This window comes from Arvicanthis niloticus, chromosome 12 (genome assembly GCF_011762505.2).
Source record: "Arvicanthis niloticus isolate mArvNil1 chromosome 12, mArvNil1.pat.X, whole genome shotgun sequence".
Lineage (NCBI taxonomy): Eukaryota > Metazoa > Chordata > Mammalia > Rodentia > Muridae > Arvicanthis > Arvicanthis niloticus.
In genome coordinates, this window is record NC_047669.1 from 59,665,558 (window position 1) to 59,678,224 (window position 12,667).

The window sequence follows — 12,667 nt, forward strand, 5'->3', positions numbered from 1 at the left end:
TTCTCCTGTTTCTACTGATGTAAGCACAATGTATTTCTGAGGTCCATTATCTGAGACTTAGAGAAAAGAGCATCTGGGAGGATTCAAAGAAGACCATGGTAGACAGTTGCTGAAATCCCATACCAGGGAAAGCCATGGTATCTTTCAGTGCAGAGCATGGCAGAATTCACACACAGGGTTTAGAAGTAATAAGCACTCAGAATCACTATAGCCATTCACCTCTAGTTGCTTTTGCAAAGTTGTGAAGTCGAAGGTCATTACTCTTTCTAAGAGTTAATTCATGTGATTAGAGAGTGGCCTAGATTGTTGATTTTCTACACAGAAGTGTCGATTCATATTAGTAATTATATCCAAAGAATCAGAGCTTTCAATTTTTGGATGTTTTCCTCTATATCAAATCAATCTCCAGAAACTTTTAAACTTTGATTGCCAGTGTTTAAAAAAATATTATAAAGATGTCTAGGGATTAAGTTGTGGTGAGTAAACACCTTGAGTTTATAGTCAGAGATGAGAGCTACTGGGGCTATATTATTGTGTGGTTGACAACCCCCAAACTAATAACTTCTACTATTTCCTTTCATGCCCCCAGTGTGTAAGTAAAAGTCCATACTCTCTACTTACTCAGGGCTGCAGAGCAAGAAACACTTCTGCTAGACATAAACTCACACTCAGCACACAGGTGATAATCTGGCAGTGAAAATGAACACTAACTCTTGAGATTTCTGCCCAGCCAAGTCCCATCCCACTGTTGGTTTCACTGTACTGGTGAAAGCACGTTATATAACATGCCTTGTTGTAGAGTGAGTCGGACCACGTCTCACCCTTACAGTGGCTGAAATAAATGATACCAAGCAATGTGAAGTCAGGGCCTCTGTGCAAGGTTGATAGAAGAAATCACATAGCAGGCAAAAACCATCCTGTAGTAGTTTTCTGAAAGATTAAACGTACAGTCTTTACATCTGCATCTTAGCATGTGGGCATGTGTACTAGTGAGTGGAAAACATTGTGAAGAAGTATTTATGAACCCATGCTACAAAAGTTGTAAACCCAGTGGCCAGATCTCCACTGATAAAGAGTGAACAACGAGGTGTAATATCTAGCTTCCAGTAAACGGGGATCCCGGTGCTTCACAGATGAACCTTGAAGTCACGTTAAGTGAAGTTAAATTAATCATAGAACAGACAAATACTAGGTCATTTACAGGTATCAAATTGTCACACTCAGACACAGAAGCACATAAAGGCTTGGTTTGGGGTAAGGCCTGAGGGAGCCTTACATACGTCTAAGGATCTTGTGATGACCCATGTCACACATTGAGCAAGAACCTGATGTTTGTTTCTCTCATTGAAAATAAAACTTCACAAGCCAGTTTTAATTTACACACAAAATGAAAAAAATTCATATAGTTGTGAATACAGCAACATTTTGTGTAGACCAGGAAATAGTCTTTTAAAAGTGCTTAATATAAGTCCTAAAAAGATAATGTAAAGACTCTGGTCTTCCTTGTCTCTTTCAAACGAAAATGGAACTATTTTGCTGAGAAGCTTGGGGCAGCTGTTTGACTGTAGGAAAGGACACCCACACCGTGGGCCTCTGCTTCAGGGCCAGGGCATTAGGTGCCTCACTGGTGACAGTTGCTGCTGTAGTTTCTATGACTTTTCTATGTAAATGTGGGAGACATTTAGCTTCATTTTCAGAAACCTATTTGGATTCAACCCACTCTTCTCTTCCCAATAAGGCCAGTGTAATAGAGGCCTGAGCGTCTGAGATGGAAATGGACAGCAATAACAGGGAGATCAGTGACCTTGTGAGCGGGGCTGGCTTCTCTTCTGTGGCATCCCTAACTCATTCAGCCCTCATACAGCTCCTGCGAGCTCAATCACCGTAATTATCCTTAGCTGACAGGTGAAGAAATTGAAGAATCAATTTAAGTGCTGTGCCCAGGGTGACAATAAATAACAGAGCTGTGTGGGTGATAGCCATGCACATGGTATCAACTCGCCGCATATTCGTCCACGGAATGGTTACTTTTATGTTTTCTCAATTGTCTAGAGACCTGAAAGTTATAAGCATATTTATATCTTTTAAACACGCTTTAGGGATGAAGAGAAGCCAAAGAACCCTATGGTAGAGTTGTTCTACGGAAGATTCCTAGCCATGGGAGTGCTTGAAGGTAAGTCACATGTTTGCTTTTATTATAAGTCAGGATGTTTTCTTTCTTTCTTTCTTTCTTTTTTTTTTTCGTTTTTTGTTTTGTTTTGTTTTTTTTTTAGTCAGGATGTTTTCTATTGGCACTTTTCTCTGACTGTGTTTGCTGATGCTCTTTATAACTGGGTCTACTCTTCTAGTAGCTGCTGTTTGATTAATGTCCCTGCAAAGCATCCTCAGCATTGGGAGAACATCCATCCCAGTGACCTAATTTATGCTCCTCCCAGGCCTTTTCTGTTCGCACTCCCCTTACCTCCTGGTGCCCATCAGGATCCTTCCTTCCTTCCTTCCTTCCTTCCTTCCTTCCTTCCTTCCTTCCTTCCTTTCTTCCTTCCTTCCTCCCTCTTTCTCTCTCCCTCCCTTCCTCCCTCCCTCTTTCCCTTCCTCCCTCTGTCTGTCCCTCTCTCCCTCCCTTCCTCTCTTTCTCCTTCCTTCCTTCCTTCCTCCCTCCCTCCCTCTTCCTTCCTCCCTCCCTTTTTCTTCCTCCCTTCCTTCCTTCCTTCCTTCCTTCCTTCCTTCCTTCCTTCCTTCCTTCCTTCCATCTTTTTCTTTATTTCTTTGTCTTCTCATTCTTCTCATTCTCGGAGAAATATCTTTCCAATTTTCATTTATTTTGAAGCCTGCAACGTCTACCCAACACTCTGAATTTAACTCCAACACCCTAATTTCTTTTTAGAAGAAATTCATTCTCTCTGTATGAGAGATTCAGATTTCATTAGCTCTACCTATTCACATCTTCACCACATCTTTTCCATCTTTCTCTTTAGAAACTAAGAATATGGCTGCAGCTTCCCTTCTCTTAGCATCTGGGTCTCATGCTCTTAGGTAGCTTTATTTCATCCACTCCCCTTTCAGAATCCTTAACTTCTTCTTCTCCCTTGTAGTTCACATATTTCTATGGGTTCTGCTACTTCATATCACAGAAATTAAAAAGATATACACTAATTCCTACTCAAAAGTTTGCCCCTGTAGTGAGGAAGCAGTTTCACCTGATTACTCCATTTTTTTGTTTGTTTGTTTTTTTAACACCTTGCTTTAGTTGCTAGCTCCACAATTCTGAAAAAGGTAGACCTTAAGAAATTGTTGATTTTCTACCTATGAGCAAATCCACAAAATCCAGTTTAAGGATTGACTTTTCCTTTTATTTACCTTTTTTTTCCTTAGAAACATTTTTCTGGCCTTTGGGGTACTACATTCACTTTAGAAGGTCTCTCACTCTCTCTCTCTCTCTCTCTCTCTCTCTCTCTCTCTCTCTCTCTGTGTGTGTGTGTGTGTGGCTGTGCATGTTTTTTGTTGTATGTGAAGGTAGGTTCTGCAGGGCTTGGTATAATCTCTCTTCCTTTTCTTCCAGTTCCCTAGGCAGTCATATTCACCCCCATGATATTGCACTATTAGAAAGCAAGGAGTTAGGAGATCATAATACCTAACTTTTGAAGGAAAAGTCTCCTGGTAAATCTGTATCAGTGACTTTTACTGCTGCAGAACAGAGAGGGAAAGAGTCCTAGACTTCTGCATTTAGTCCCTGGAAACATATATTGTCCATGGGAGGAACACGGGACTCTCTAATCCTCCATTTCCTGTTGTACTGTCTGTATCCTGTCTACAACCCACCACTTAGCTCTGTTCATGCTCCATTTCATATATTAAGCGTGTGTGTGTGTGTGTGTGTGTGTGTGTGTTTCCACCAAAGCAAGCCCCAGGGCTTCTGATTCTATACCTTCATGGATATGACTGTTCTGTGTTTTTATTTTACTGAATACAGTTCTAGAAAATTATAAGCAGGACTGGAATGTGTTATAAATCTTAACCCCCACCTAAGTATATTACATCCGCAAGATGTTCTTATCTTTCTTTGGTTCCTTAAACATGCCGAGCTTTGGAGCCTTAAGATTATGACTTCACTCTTCCTTAGCCAAGGATACTCTTCAGTCCAACAATCTGGCCTAGTTACCTTCTCCTCACTCTTCAAGTTCAAATCTCAGGTGAAATGTCAGTTTCCTGCCTTCACTGTCCTCCTTGTCCATTCCTAACACTAGGTGAGCTCTGTTCTACTCCTTTCTCTCTAACTGTCCTACTCAATCATTAGTTGGCTTATGACAAATGGGTGTCTGTGATGTCTTCCAATGTAGCTGAGTTACATTTACACACACATACACACACACACACACACACACACACGTTTGTGTGCATATGTACACACATTCAGTGTTAGCACAATGTCTTAACTTTAGAGCTCATATACATATTAGTTATAATTATTCTGGCTACGTGTGAATGTATGCACATGCATATTATGTATATGTCAATGGAAAGCTCTCCTAATCAATTATCACGCGTGTGTGTGTGTGTGTGTGTGTGTGTGTGTGTGTGTGAAAGTTCTATTCACCCATTTTTCTCTGGAGCACAGTCACTGGTACCCTTTCAGGTTTGGGAAAGAATCCATACATACCATATATATTATCTTTTTATAGCTGAAAAGCCAAATTGAAGAATATTAATTACCTTCTCCAACCATCCTATAGGAAAAAAATTTGAAAACACTGAAATGTTTGGTCAGTATCCACTTCAAGTCAATGGGTTCAAAGACCTGCATGAGTGTCTGGAGGCTGCAATGATTGAAGGGGAGATCGAATCCTTACACTCAGACAATTCAGGAAAATCAGGCCAGGAGGTGAGTCCGCCATGTCTATTATCCTCTTCCTTCCTGTTCTCTTTTAAATGGCCTAATGCATGGTTAAGGTTCTGATCACACAGCTGGGAATGATGGACAAAGCACTCAAAAATATATTTGCATTTAATTATGGTAACCTAAGACATATTTGTGAAACTTGTCCAGAATATCCGATATGTCATTTATGTCAGAGTCTAATCTCATAAGTTTTATCTCTCTTTACTTTTTGCCTTCTTGTCTTGAGGATGACATTGTTTCATGTTTTATGATTTCTCCTTAAGGTAGTGGTCATCAGCAGCATGGTAGTCAACTTAAAAATAAAAAAACTCGTGTCCGTTTTTACCTAAGCTAATGTTCACTCATAAACACGTGTTCCTGGGATTGGTCTGGTTCTGTATAGCAGCCACCGTTCCTACAAAGCAGACATGTCTGTTCTTATAACATTGCTATTTGATTGCATAAGGTAAAATGGAAGATGCTACATATTTGTGAAAGAACTGACTTTAATATGCCCCAAACGTGCTTATCTCCATTGCTGATTTAATTTCCAAAGTCAACTGTTTTTTTCTCTCTTTGGTACCATCGATGTATTCATCACTTGTATTCACCTGCTGCACCTGTTGGAGAAGGTGCACACTACTGTAGAGACCTGCACAAATCATGGTCTTACAAATCAGCCACTGTGAAGTGATTGCTGATTGATTTCTGGACATATGCTCCATGTAAGAGGATATATAGATTATTTCCTGTTACATTTTCAGTGGAAAAGACAGTGACAATTGCAAATTAAATAACATAATTTATATAAAATTTTATAGTTACTGAGCACCTGCTTCAGACGTACAGAGCAATGCTGAGCTATTGGTGCATGCTTTTAGTCCCAGTATTGCAAAGGCAATTGCAGGAAGAATCACTAGTTCAAGGCTAGCCTGAGGTCCATATAGGATTCAAGACAGCCTGACCTTTGAGACCCTTTGACCACTTTTCCTTCCCATACCCAACACAAAAGAAGCATTACATCATAATGTTAATTTATAGTTAATAAGAAATGGGTACTTGGTTTTTTGGGGAATAAATTAATATATTGTGCTGTATAAAATTTTATTTATATGCTACTATACTTAAAACACTAGTAGTTCAGGGCTAGGCACACAACTAATGATTTCTTAAAGTGAACGTAAGAAACTTTTTTTTATCCTGTCCTCATGAGCTGTAGACCGAGATAATGCAATCTTTTCACCTTATAATAGAATAGAAGTGGCTGTTGCTGATGCAGAAAATGTGTTCCCAGTACAGGCATGCTACCTAATGTTCTGTGAGTGTCTTTTCGTGACTTACAGAAGCTGTGCAGAAGACTATCACAGTTTGGGTCACCTTATTTTTTTCAGCCACTGAAGGTTCTCATCAGTTAAAAGGTGTCTCAAGTTAGTTGTAAAGATGATATTTAAAACATTGAGCTAAAATAAGGAAGTAACGCTTCTAAAACTATACTTGCCTGTTTGAGTGTCACAAAATGGTGTGTGGAAGATTATCCTAAGGAATCAATCAGAAGTTTGTTTATGAAATATCAGAGACAATGTTTTAATTTTTATCTAACTTTAGATATGGTAAAGAAGTAAAGGGTAAAGGCTGGAGAGATGTCTTAAAAGTTAGGAGCATGCGATGCTCTTCCAGTTCTGAGTTCAGTTCCAAGCTCCCATGTCAGGAGACTTGCCCACATTTGTAACTCTGTCTCAAAAAATCAAACCAGTGTTTTCTGATGGACTATAGGCCCCATGTCAGACACAGACATGAGCAAAGACATGGACAGGGTCAAAGACTCAGACACATGCACATAAATAAAAATGAACATAAATCTTAAAAAAGAACTATACCAGCCGGGCAGTGGTGGTGCATACCTTTAATTCCAGCACTTGGGAGGCAGAGGCAGGCAGATTTCTGAGTTTGAGGCCAGCCTGGTCTACAGAGTGAGTTCTAGGACAGCCAGGGCTATACAGAGAAACCCTGTCTCAAAAAACAAAAACAAAAACATAACAAAACAACAACAAAAGAATTACACCACATGCTATCATGTGACTTTTCTCTTACATCTTTCAATGCTTATTATGTTAGGTTTTGTTGACTCTTATAAATCATGTTTTTTACTATTTTAACTTGGAAAACCTTACTCATCTTCAGTTCAACCTCTGTTTAGCTGGTGATGATTAGTGTTTGGAGAGGAAGAAAGAGCCACACATAAGTATTTACTTTTAGTAGCTTTATTTGGAGACAAGTGTCACCATCAAGATTCTAGTCCATCCAGTTTCCTCAGCCTACCATGTTTATTCCTGCATTTGGTTCAGATTAAGTTGCTATGCACTCACTGAGGAATGTGTGGTACCATTTTTTGTCACTGGAAGCTATTATACCTGTAATGTGGGTGCCAGTACCTTTAATAGTCTCTTGTTGCACAGCTTATAAATATAAATACTTAAAAATATTTATTATTTTACTACTCTGTATTCGTTAGTTTGCAAATGTAAATATTCATCTCAAAACAAATAGTATCCTTTTGTAAAACTTAAAATTGTTACATGAAAACAAGCTTTTTGAAAATGTTAAATTTCATGGCTCACTAAACAGCTGCCATTTTTTTTTGTGTTAAGGGGTGAATGGGTAGGATACACTTAGAGCAATAAGAAATTTAACTCATTAATCACTAGTTTGTATTTGAAAGTTTTTTACAAGTATAAAACTTTGTTTGCTTATGAGAAATCTTTATCATAAATTAGTATAATGTGTAGTTGTAAGATTCAAGGTAAAAATAGGAAGAAAAAAGAGAGAATATAGGAAGATAATGGTTTTTTTTTTCCAATTTTAGGATGAGAACAGTGAGCATTTGTTCCAGACAAGTATGTTTTCCCTTTCAGTCAAGTCATGGACTTGACAATCTTTTTGGTTCCGGTAAATGTCATTCAGCATGCCACAGAAGACTAGTGTCTAGAGCATTTTCCTCCGAGTTAGAATTTGAAATGTTACAACTGTGGAAGAAGAGCAGAGTGTAGATAAGGTTTCCCTCTGTCCTCTGTTGTGGACAAAGGCTATGGGCACCTCAGATAGAAATTCAGCCGTACGGAAGCCGACATAGTCCATCTGTGTTCTGTCAGCTCCAGGATCATACCCCGACCTTAAAACTGTGATGGAGTCACCTGACCGAGGCTGACCAAGTGTCTGTTGTCATTTTCTTTCAGCATTGGTTCACTGAATTGCCACCTGTATTAACATTTGAACTCTCAAGATTTGAATTTAATCAGGCATTGGGAAGACCAGAAAAAATTCACAATAAACTAGAATTTCCCCAAGTTTTATATCTGGACAGGTACGGTTTGTACAACATGTGGTAGGTTTGCAACTGTTCAGCGAGCGAGGGAAGGGTAACTGTATAATAAAATTGTTATTTTCTTCAAGCTAAGGTTTACTGATATGTGTCTTATTATTTGTTAAGGGAATATGTTTATTTTTTCTTATAAATACATGGCTTTAAATGTAAATATATAAATTGTTCAAATATTTTTGTGTTTTATATCTGATATCTTATAAAATTTGTAGTGATAATTGATTTAACATCACACTGGTTTCCAAGCTATTGGAAACACTAATGATGGATAATTCTTTTCCTCCATAGGTATATGCACAGAAACAGAGAAATAACAAGAATTAAACGTGAAGAGATCAAGAGACTTAAAGATTACCTCACAGTGTTACAACAAAGATTAGAGAGGTATTTCAACCTTCATGACATTATGGCAAGAAAGCATGTACTTGGTGACTACCTAGATTACTAATTTTCAACATGCTTTGAGTAACTTAGAATGTATATGATGTATAAAATCATTATGGATTGAATTTTGATGAATTATTTTAGAAATTAGATGGCATCCTTAGCAGGCTGTAGATGATTATTTTAAAAATTGAAATTAAAGATGTGATTATCACCAGCTTTTTCCCCAGCTGCTGTAAGAGGAAGTAAGGAAGTTAGTGCAGAGCCCGGGGTTACCTGGATTGACAGGAGTGGCAGCTGAGTGATGGGATTCGAACTCTTCCCGCCCTAGCCTCCCAAGCTTCACACAGTATATCATTCAGGAAGAAGCTGGGCAGCGAAGGGAGGGTGTGCAGCTCATAGAAGTGTCCTCAGAGTGAGTGGGTGGTGTCACTTACCCTACAGGAGGGGCTGTGTGTGCATATGTTCTTCCAAGTCACAGCTCCATCCCATGTGGAATGTGGGTGCCGTGCAGGCAGGCAAGGCTACAGGCTGAAATGCAGTGTGCCTAACCCCAGTTGGTGACCTACAACTTTCTAAGTTACATTTAACTTGCCCATTAATGACATGTAGAATGTGAACGTATATTTCCAGTGGGTTTTAGTCTTAGTAAGTACAGTACGTGTGCAGAGAGTGTTCACAGGGTAAAAGATGGTAACCGGGACTGCCTTGACCCTGAGGCTAGTGCAGGGCTCAGAGATGAGGATGTCTGCAGGTGGTCTTGACTTTGTTTTCCCACTGGGGCACAGTTTAGAACTGCATTTTAGGTGCGGCCACACATATGTCGTGCGAGTTTGACCAGCTTTCCTGTCGTCCTTCTGAGAATATTTAGTCCATTTCTTGAATGTATATTTTAGTTTCACCTTCTTTATGAGAAAAACAAGCGAGTTTCATTGCTGTCTTATTTATTGATGTGGTCTTATTTTATAAGACTTAAAGCCACAAATTATACTGACAATATAGGTAAAACATTTGTGTATTTTCTTTTAATAGATATTTAAGCTATGGTTCCGGTCCCAAGAGATTCCCATTGGTAGATGTTCTACAGTATGCATTGGAGTTTGCCTCCAGTAAACCTGTTTGCACCTCTCCTGTTGATGATATTGATGCTAGTTCCTCAACGAGTGGCTCCATACCCTCACAGTCATTACCAAGGTAACGATTCCCCACACAGCAGACTGCTCTGTTGCCTGTATCCTCTAATGCATTCAAACTTGGTTTTATAAAGTTATATGCTGTTGTGATTAACTTGAAGAAACTCCTTTAAACAGTGTGTCAACTTACCAACTTATTCCTTATCATTTCAGTAGTTCTGTGTTTATCTGTTGGAGTCTTTATATATTTTTTCTGGTCAGAATTATGCTTTGCAATGTTTTGGTTTGTAGTTTTGGAATGTCTTAAAATATGTCAATAATGCTTTTAGAGTAGAATTTGTTTCTGGTAACGCAAGTTGGTATTAGGGACAGGTGTTTAGTTAGGATATGCATTAGATTTTCCACTTAAAAATAAGAAGGCATTCTTACTTTTAAGCCACAATTTGATCCTCATAAGATTTTATTCTTCCTGTACTAAATGTCTCATCAGGATATTTGATCAGTTAATGTATTTCTTAAAATCATTTCCTCTTGAAATTATGAGGGACTTGGATGCTGTCTGTATATTTGGCTTCAGTTTGGAAGTTTAACCAGCAGCATATGCTTTGAAACCACAGCACAACAGAACCGCAGGGAGCCCCCGCTTCAGACCTGCCCAGCTCATCACCTGCATCAGGTGCTGCCCTGTCCTTGAGGTCAGTGATCCACAAACCCTTCACTCAGTCTCGGATACCTCCAGACTTGCCCATGCATCCAGCACCGAGGCACATCACAGAGGAAGAACTGTCTGTGCTGGAGAGCTGTTTACATCGCTGGAGGACGGAAATAGAAAATGACACACGAGGTAAGAAGCTCGCAGAGCGTGGCTGCTGTCGCTTCAGATGATGTTGTATACTAATAGGAAAAAAATCACTCGGATTTCATTTTAAACACTTGTTTATTTTTTTATTTTTTTTTCTGAAAAGATTTTATGTAAGAGACATTGATCTGACTCTCTATATTTTTTTTTGCTGTTAATGTCAGATTCACAGGGACCAAAAGGGTTTCCCCAGATTACTTAGCTGATTAATGATGTAACAGATGGTCTGATTTGCCAGTTTAGTGTTCTAAATTTATATCAAACTGGTATTCACAGCTACTCCATTGGGGAAATGTCATGGAGCCTCAGAATTTGTACTTATCAGTTCTGAACTCCATCTGATGCTTGAATAATGAAGAGGGGGAACTGTTTTCCTTTAGGTATAACCATTTAAAAGTCATTTTTTATTTATTTATCGTTTTTGTACCTAGAGGTTTAATCATGCTAGAGCTGCCGAGCCCCGTCTCCAACCTCATTATTTAATCTGGTCTAAGAGATTTACAGATACGATCCATGGACCCAATACCAGTATATATAAGATTTTCAGGAAGTACACAGCAAAATAAGGATTTGGTGTATAGGAGTGTAGATGGATGAACACACGTATTGCTAAGCTGCCATTCTTTCTTTAAAGATTTGAATTCATTTTGTTAACTGTTAAAAAAAATACTTCATGGTTGATTATATTATAGTTCTTTTTACGTGTCAAAATACACCTTACTAACTCAAACCTTCAGCTACCAGGAATATAAAAATTGTAACCTTATATTGAAAGCATGAAGTTTCATTCAACAGCACTAGCTGTCTTAAAGATAGCCAAAATGACTCTTTATGGATAAGTATGAATAAAGACCAGTCCGGTTCGATAGAGTAAATGCTTGCATTGTTAGCCTTAGTAACTGGAGAGTTTGTTTTAATATTGTGCATATATAAAATAACTTTTAGTATTAAAACTGGCTTGCATTAATTAAACATAGTTTAATTATGTAATAATTAATAATAGTTTATTGACTGCTGTGTTGAGTGTTGAATAATTCCCTTCTGGACATGGCAGACTGTATTCATAATTTTATATTCAGAAGGGTAGGCGCTGATAACCTTTTAACAGTCAGGTACTGCACAAAGGGAGAAAACAAATGAAAATGTTTGAAATAATATTAAAAGAAAACAGACACATGGAGGTTAATGACCAGAGGCATGGGAGAGGAATCAAGTTCCTCTTGGTTACTTAATTCACCATAGCATGAATAACTAAATAAAATGTACTTTCAAACAGACAAACTTGTGGGTCCTTACCTGGAAGAGGAAGGGAGCATGATGAGGCCTCTATCAGTCATTTGTGATGGAGGAACCTGAGGAACATTCATGTCTTAAGATTCTGTGCATATCGTACTGTGGAGCAGGAATGACTTACTTAGGATCCTTGTTTTCTGTGTTTAATTCTTATCCATACAACACACTAGCATTGATACATACTGGCATTGATTTTTTTACACTATTGTGTAGTATTCCAATGCAGGAATAACAAATTTAATATTAATGTGTTGGCCTATTACATATATGTGTATATATATTACATATATACATATATACATATATACATATATACATATATGTATATAATATTCTTGAATAAGAGTAACATTTCTCAGCTAAAGTATATAGGTTTTACAATTTTGAATGTTTTAAAATAGTTTTGTGCGAGAGAGAATACTCTCAGGACACTCCTAAACGCTGAGTGTGTTTTACTTCCTCTGGAGTAGTCGGGTAAGCAATAGATGACACTTCAGGGTCTTGATTTTCCTTCATTATGAGTACATTGATTGTAGTTTTAAATGTCTTATTTATCTTGTTTTCCTCTTTTGTAAACATTTTTGGATAGTTTAATATGTACCAAAACCAAATATATATTGCTCATTCCCTATAGCAACTTGTAAAGCAGGTCATTAGCCAATTTTTTATAGTAAGCAAATTTTCTAATTTTTATTTCTTAAAAGAAAACGTGCTCAGTTACACATTAGTCTTTTTGCCTAAAG

General features: G+C 38.0%; 1 protein-coding gene across 2 annotated transcripts in view; it reads left to right on the forward strand.

Annotated features, from left to right (window-relative positions):
- Positions 1 to 12,667, forward strand: part of Usp25 (ubiquitin specific peptidase 25) — a 106,906-nt gene that overhangs the window by 59,477 nt on the left and 34,762 nt on the right. For both annotated transcript variants that reach the window (XM_034515113.2, XM_034515112.2), the window contains exons 9-14: positions 2,100 to 2,173; positions 4,731 to 4,879; positions 8,110 to 8,237; positions 8,544 to 8,639; positions 9,672 to 9,833; positions 10,390 to 10,616. In XM_034515113.2, coding sequence (XP_034371004.1) covers positions 2,100 to 2,173; positions 4,731 to 4,879; positions 8,110 to 8,237; positions 8,544 to 8,639; positions 9,672 to 9,833; positions 10,390 to 10,616 — 836 coding nt within the window. The remainder of the gene's footprint in view (positions 1 to 2,099; positions 2,174 to 4,730; positions 4,880 to 8,109; positions 8,238 to 8,543; positions 8,640 to 9,671; positions 9,834 to 10,389; positions 10,617 to 12,667) is intronic.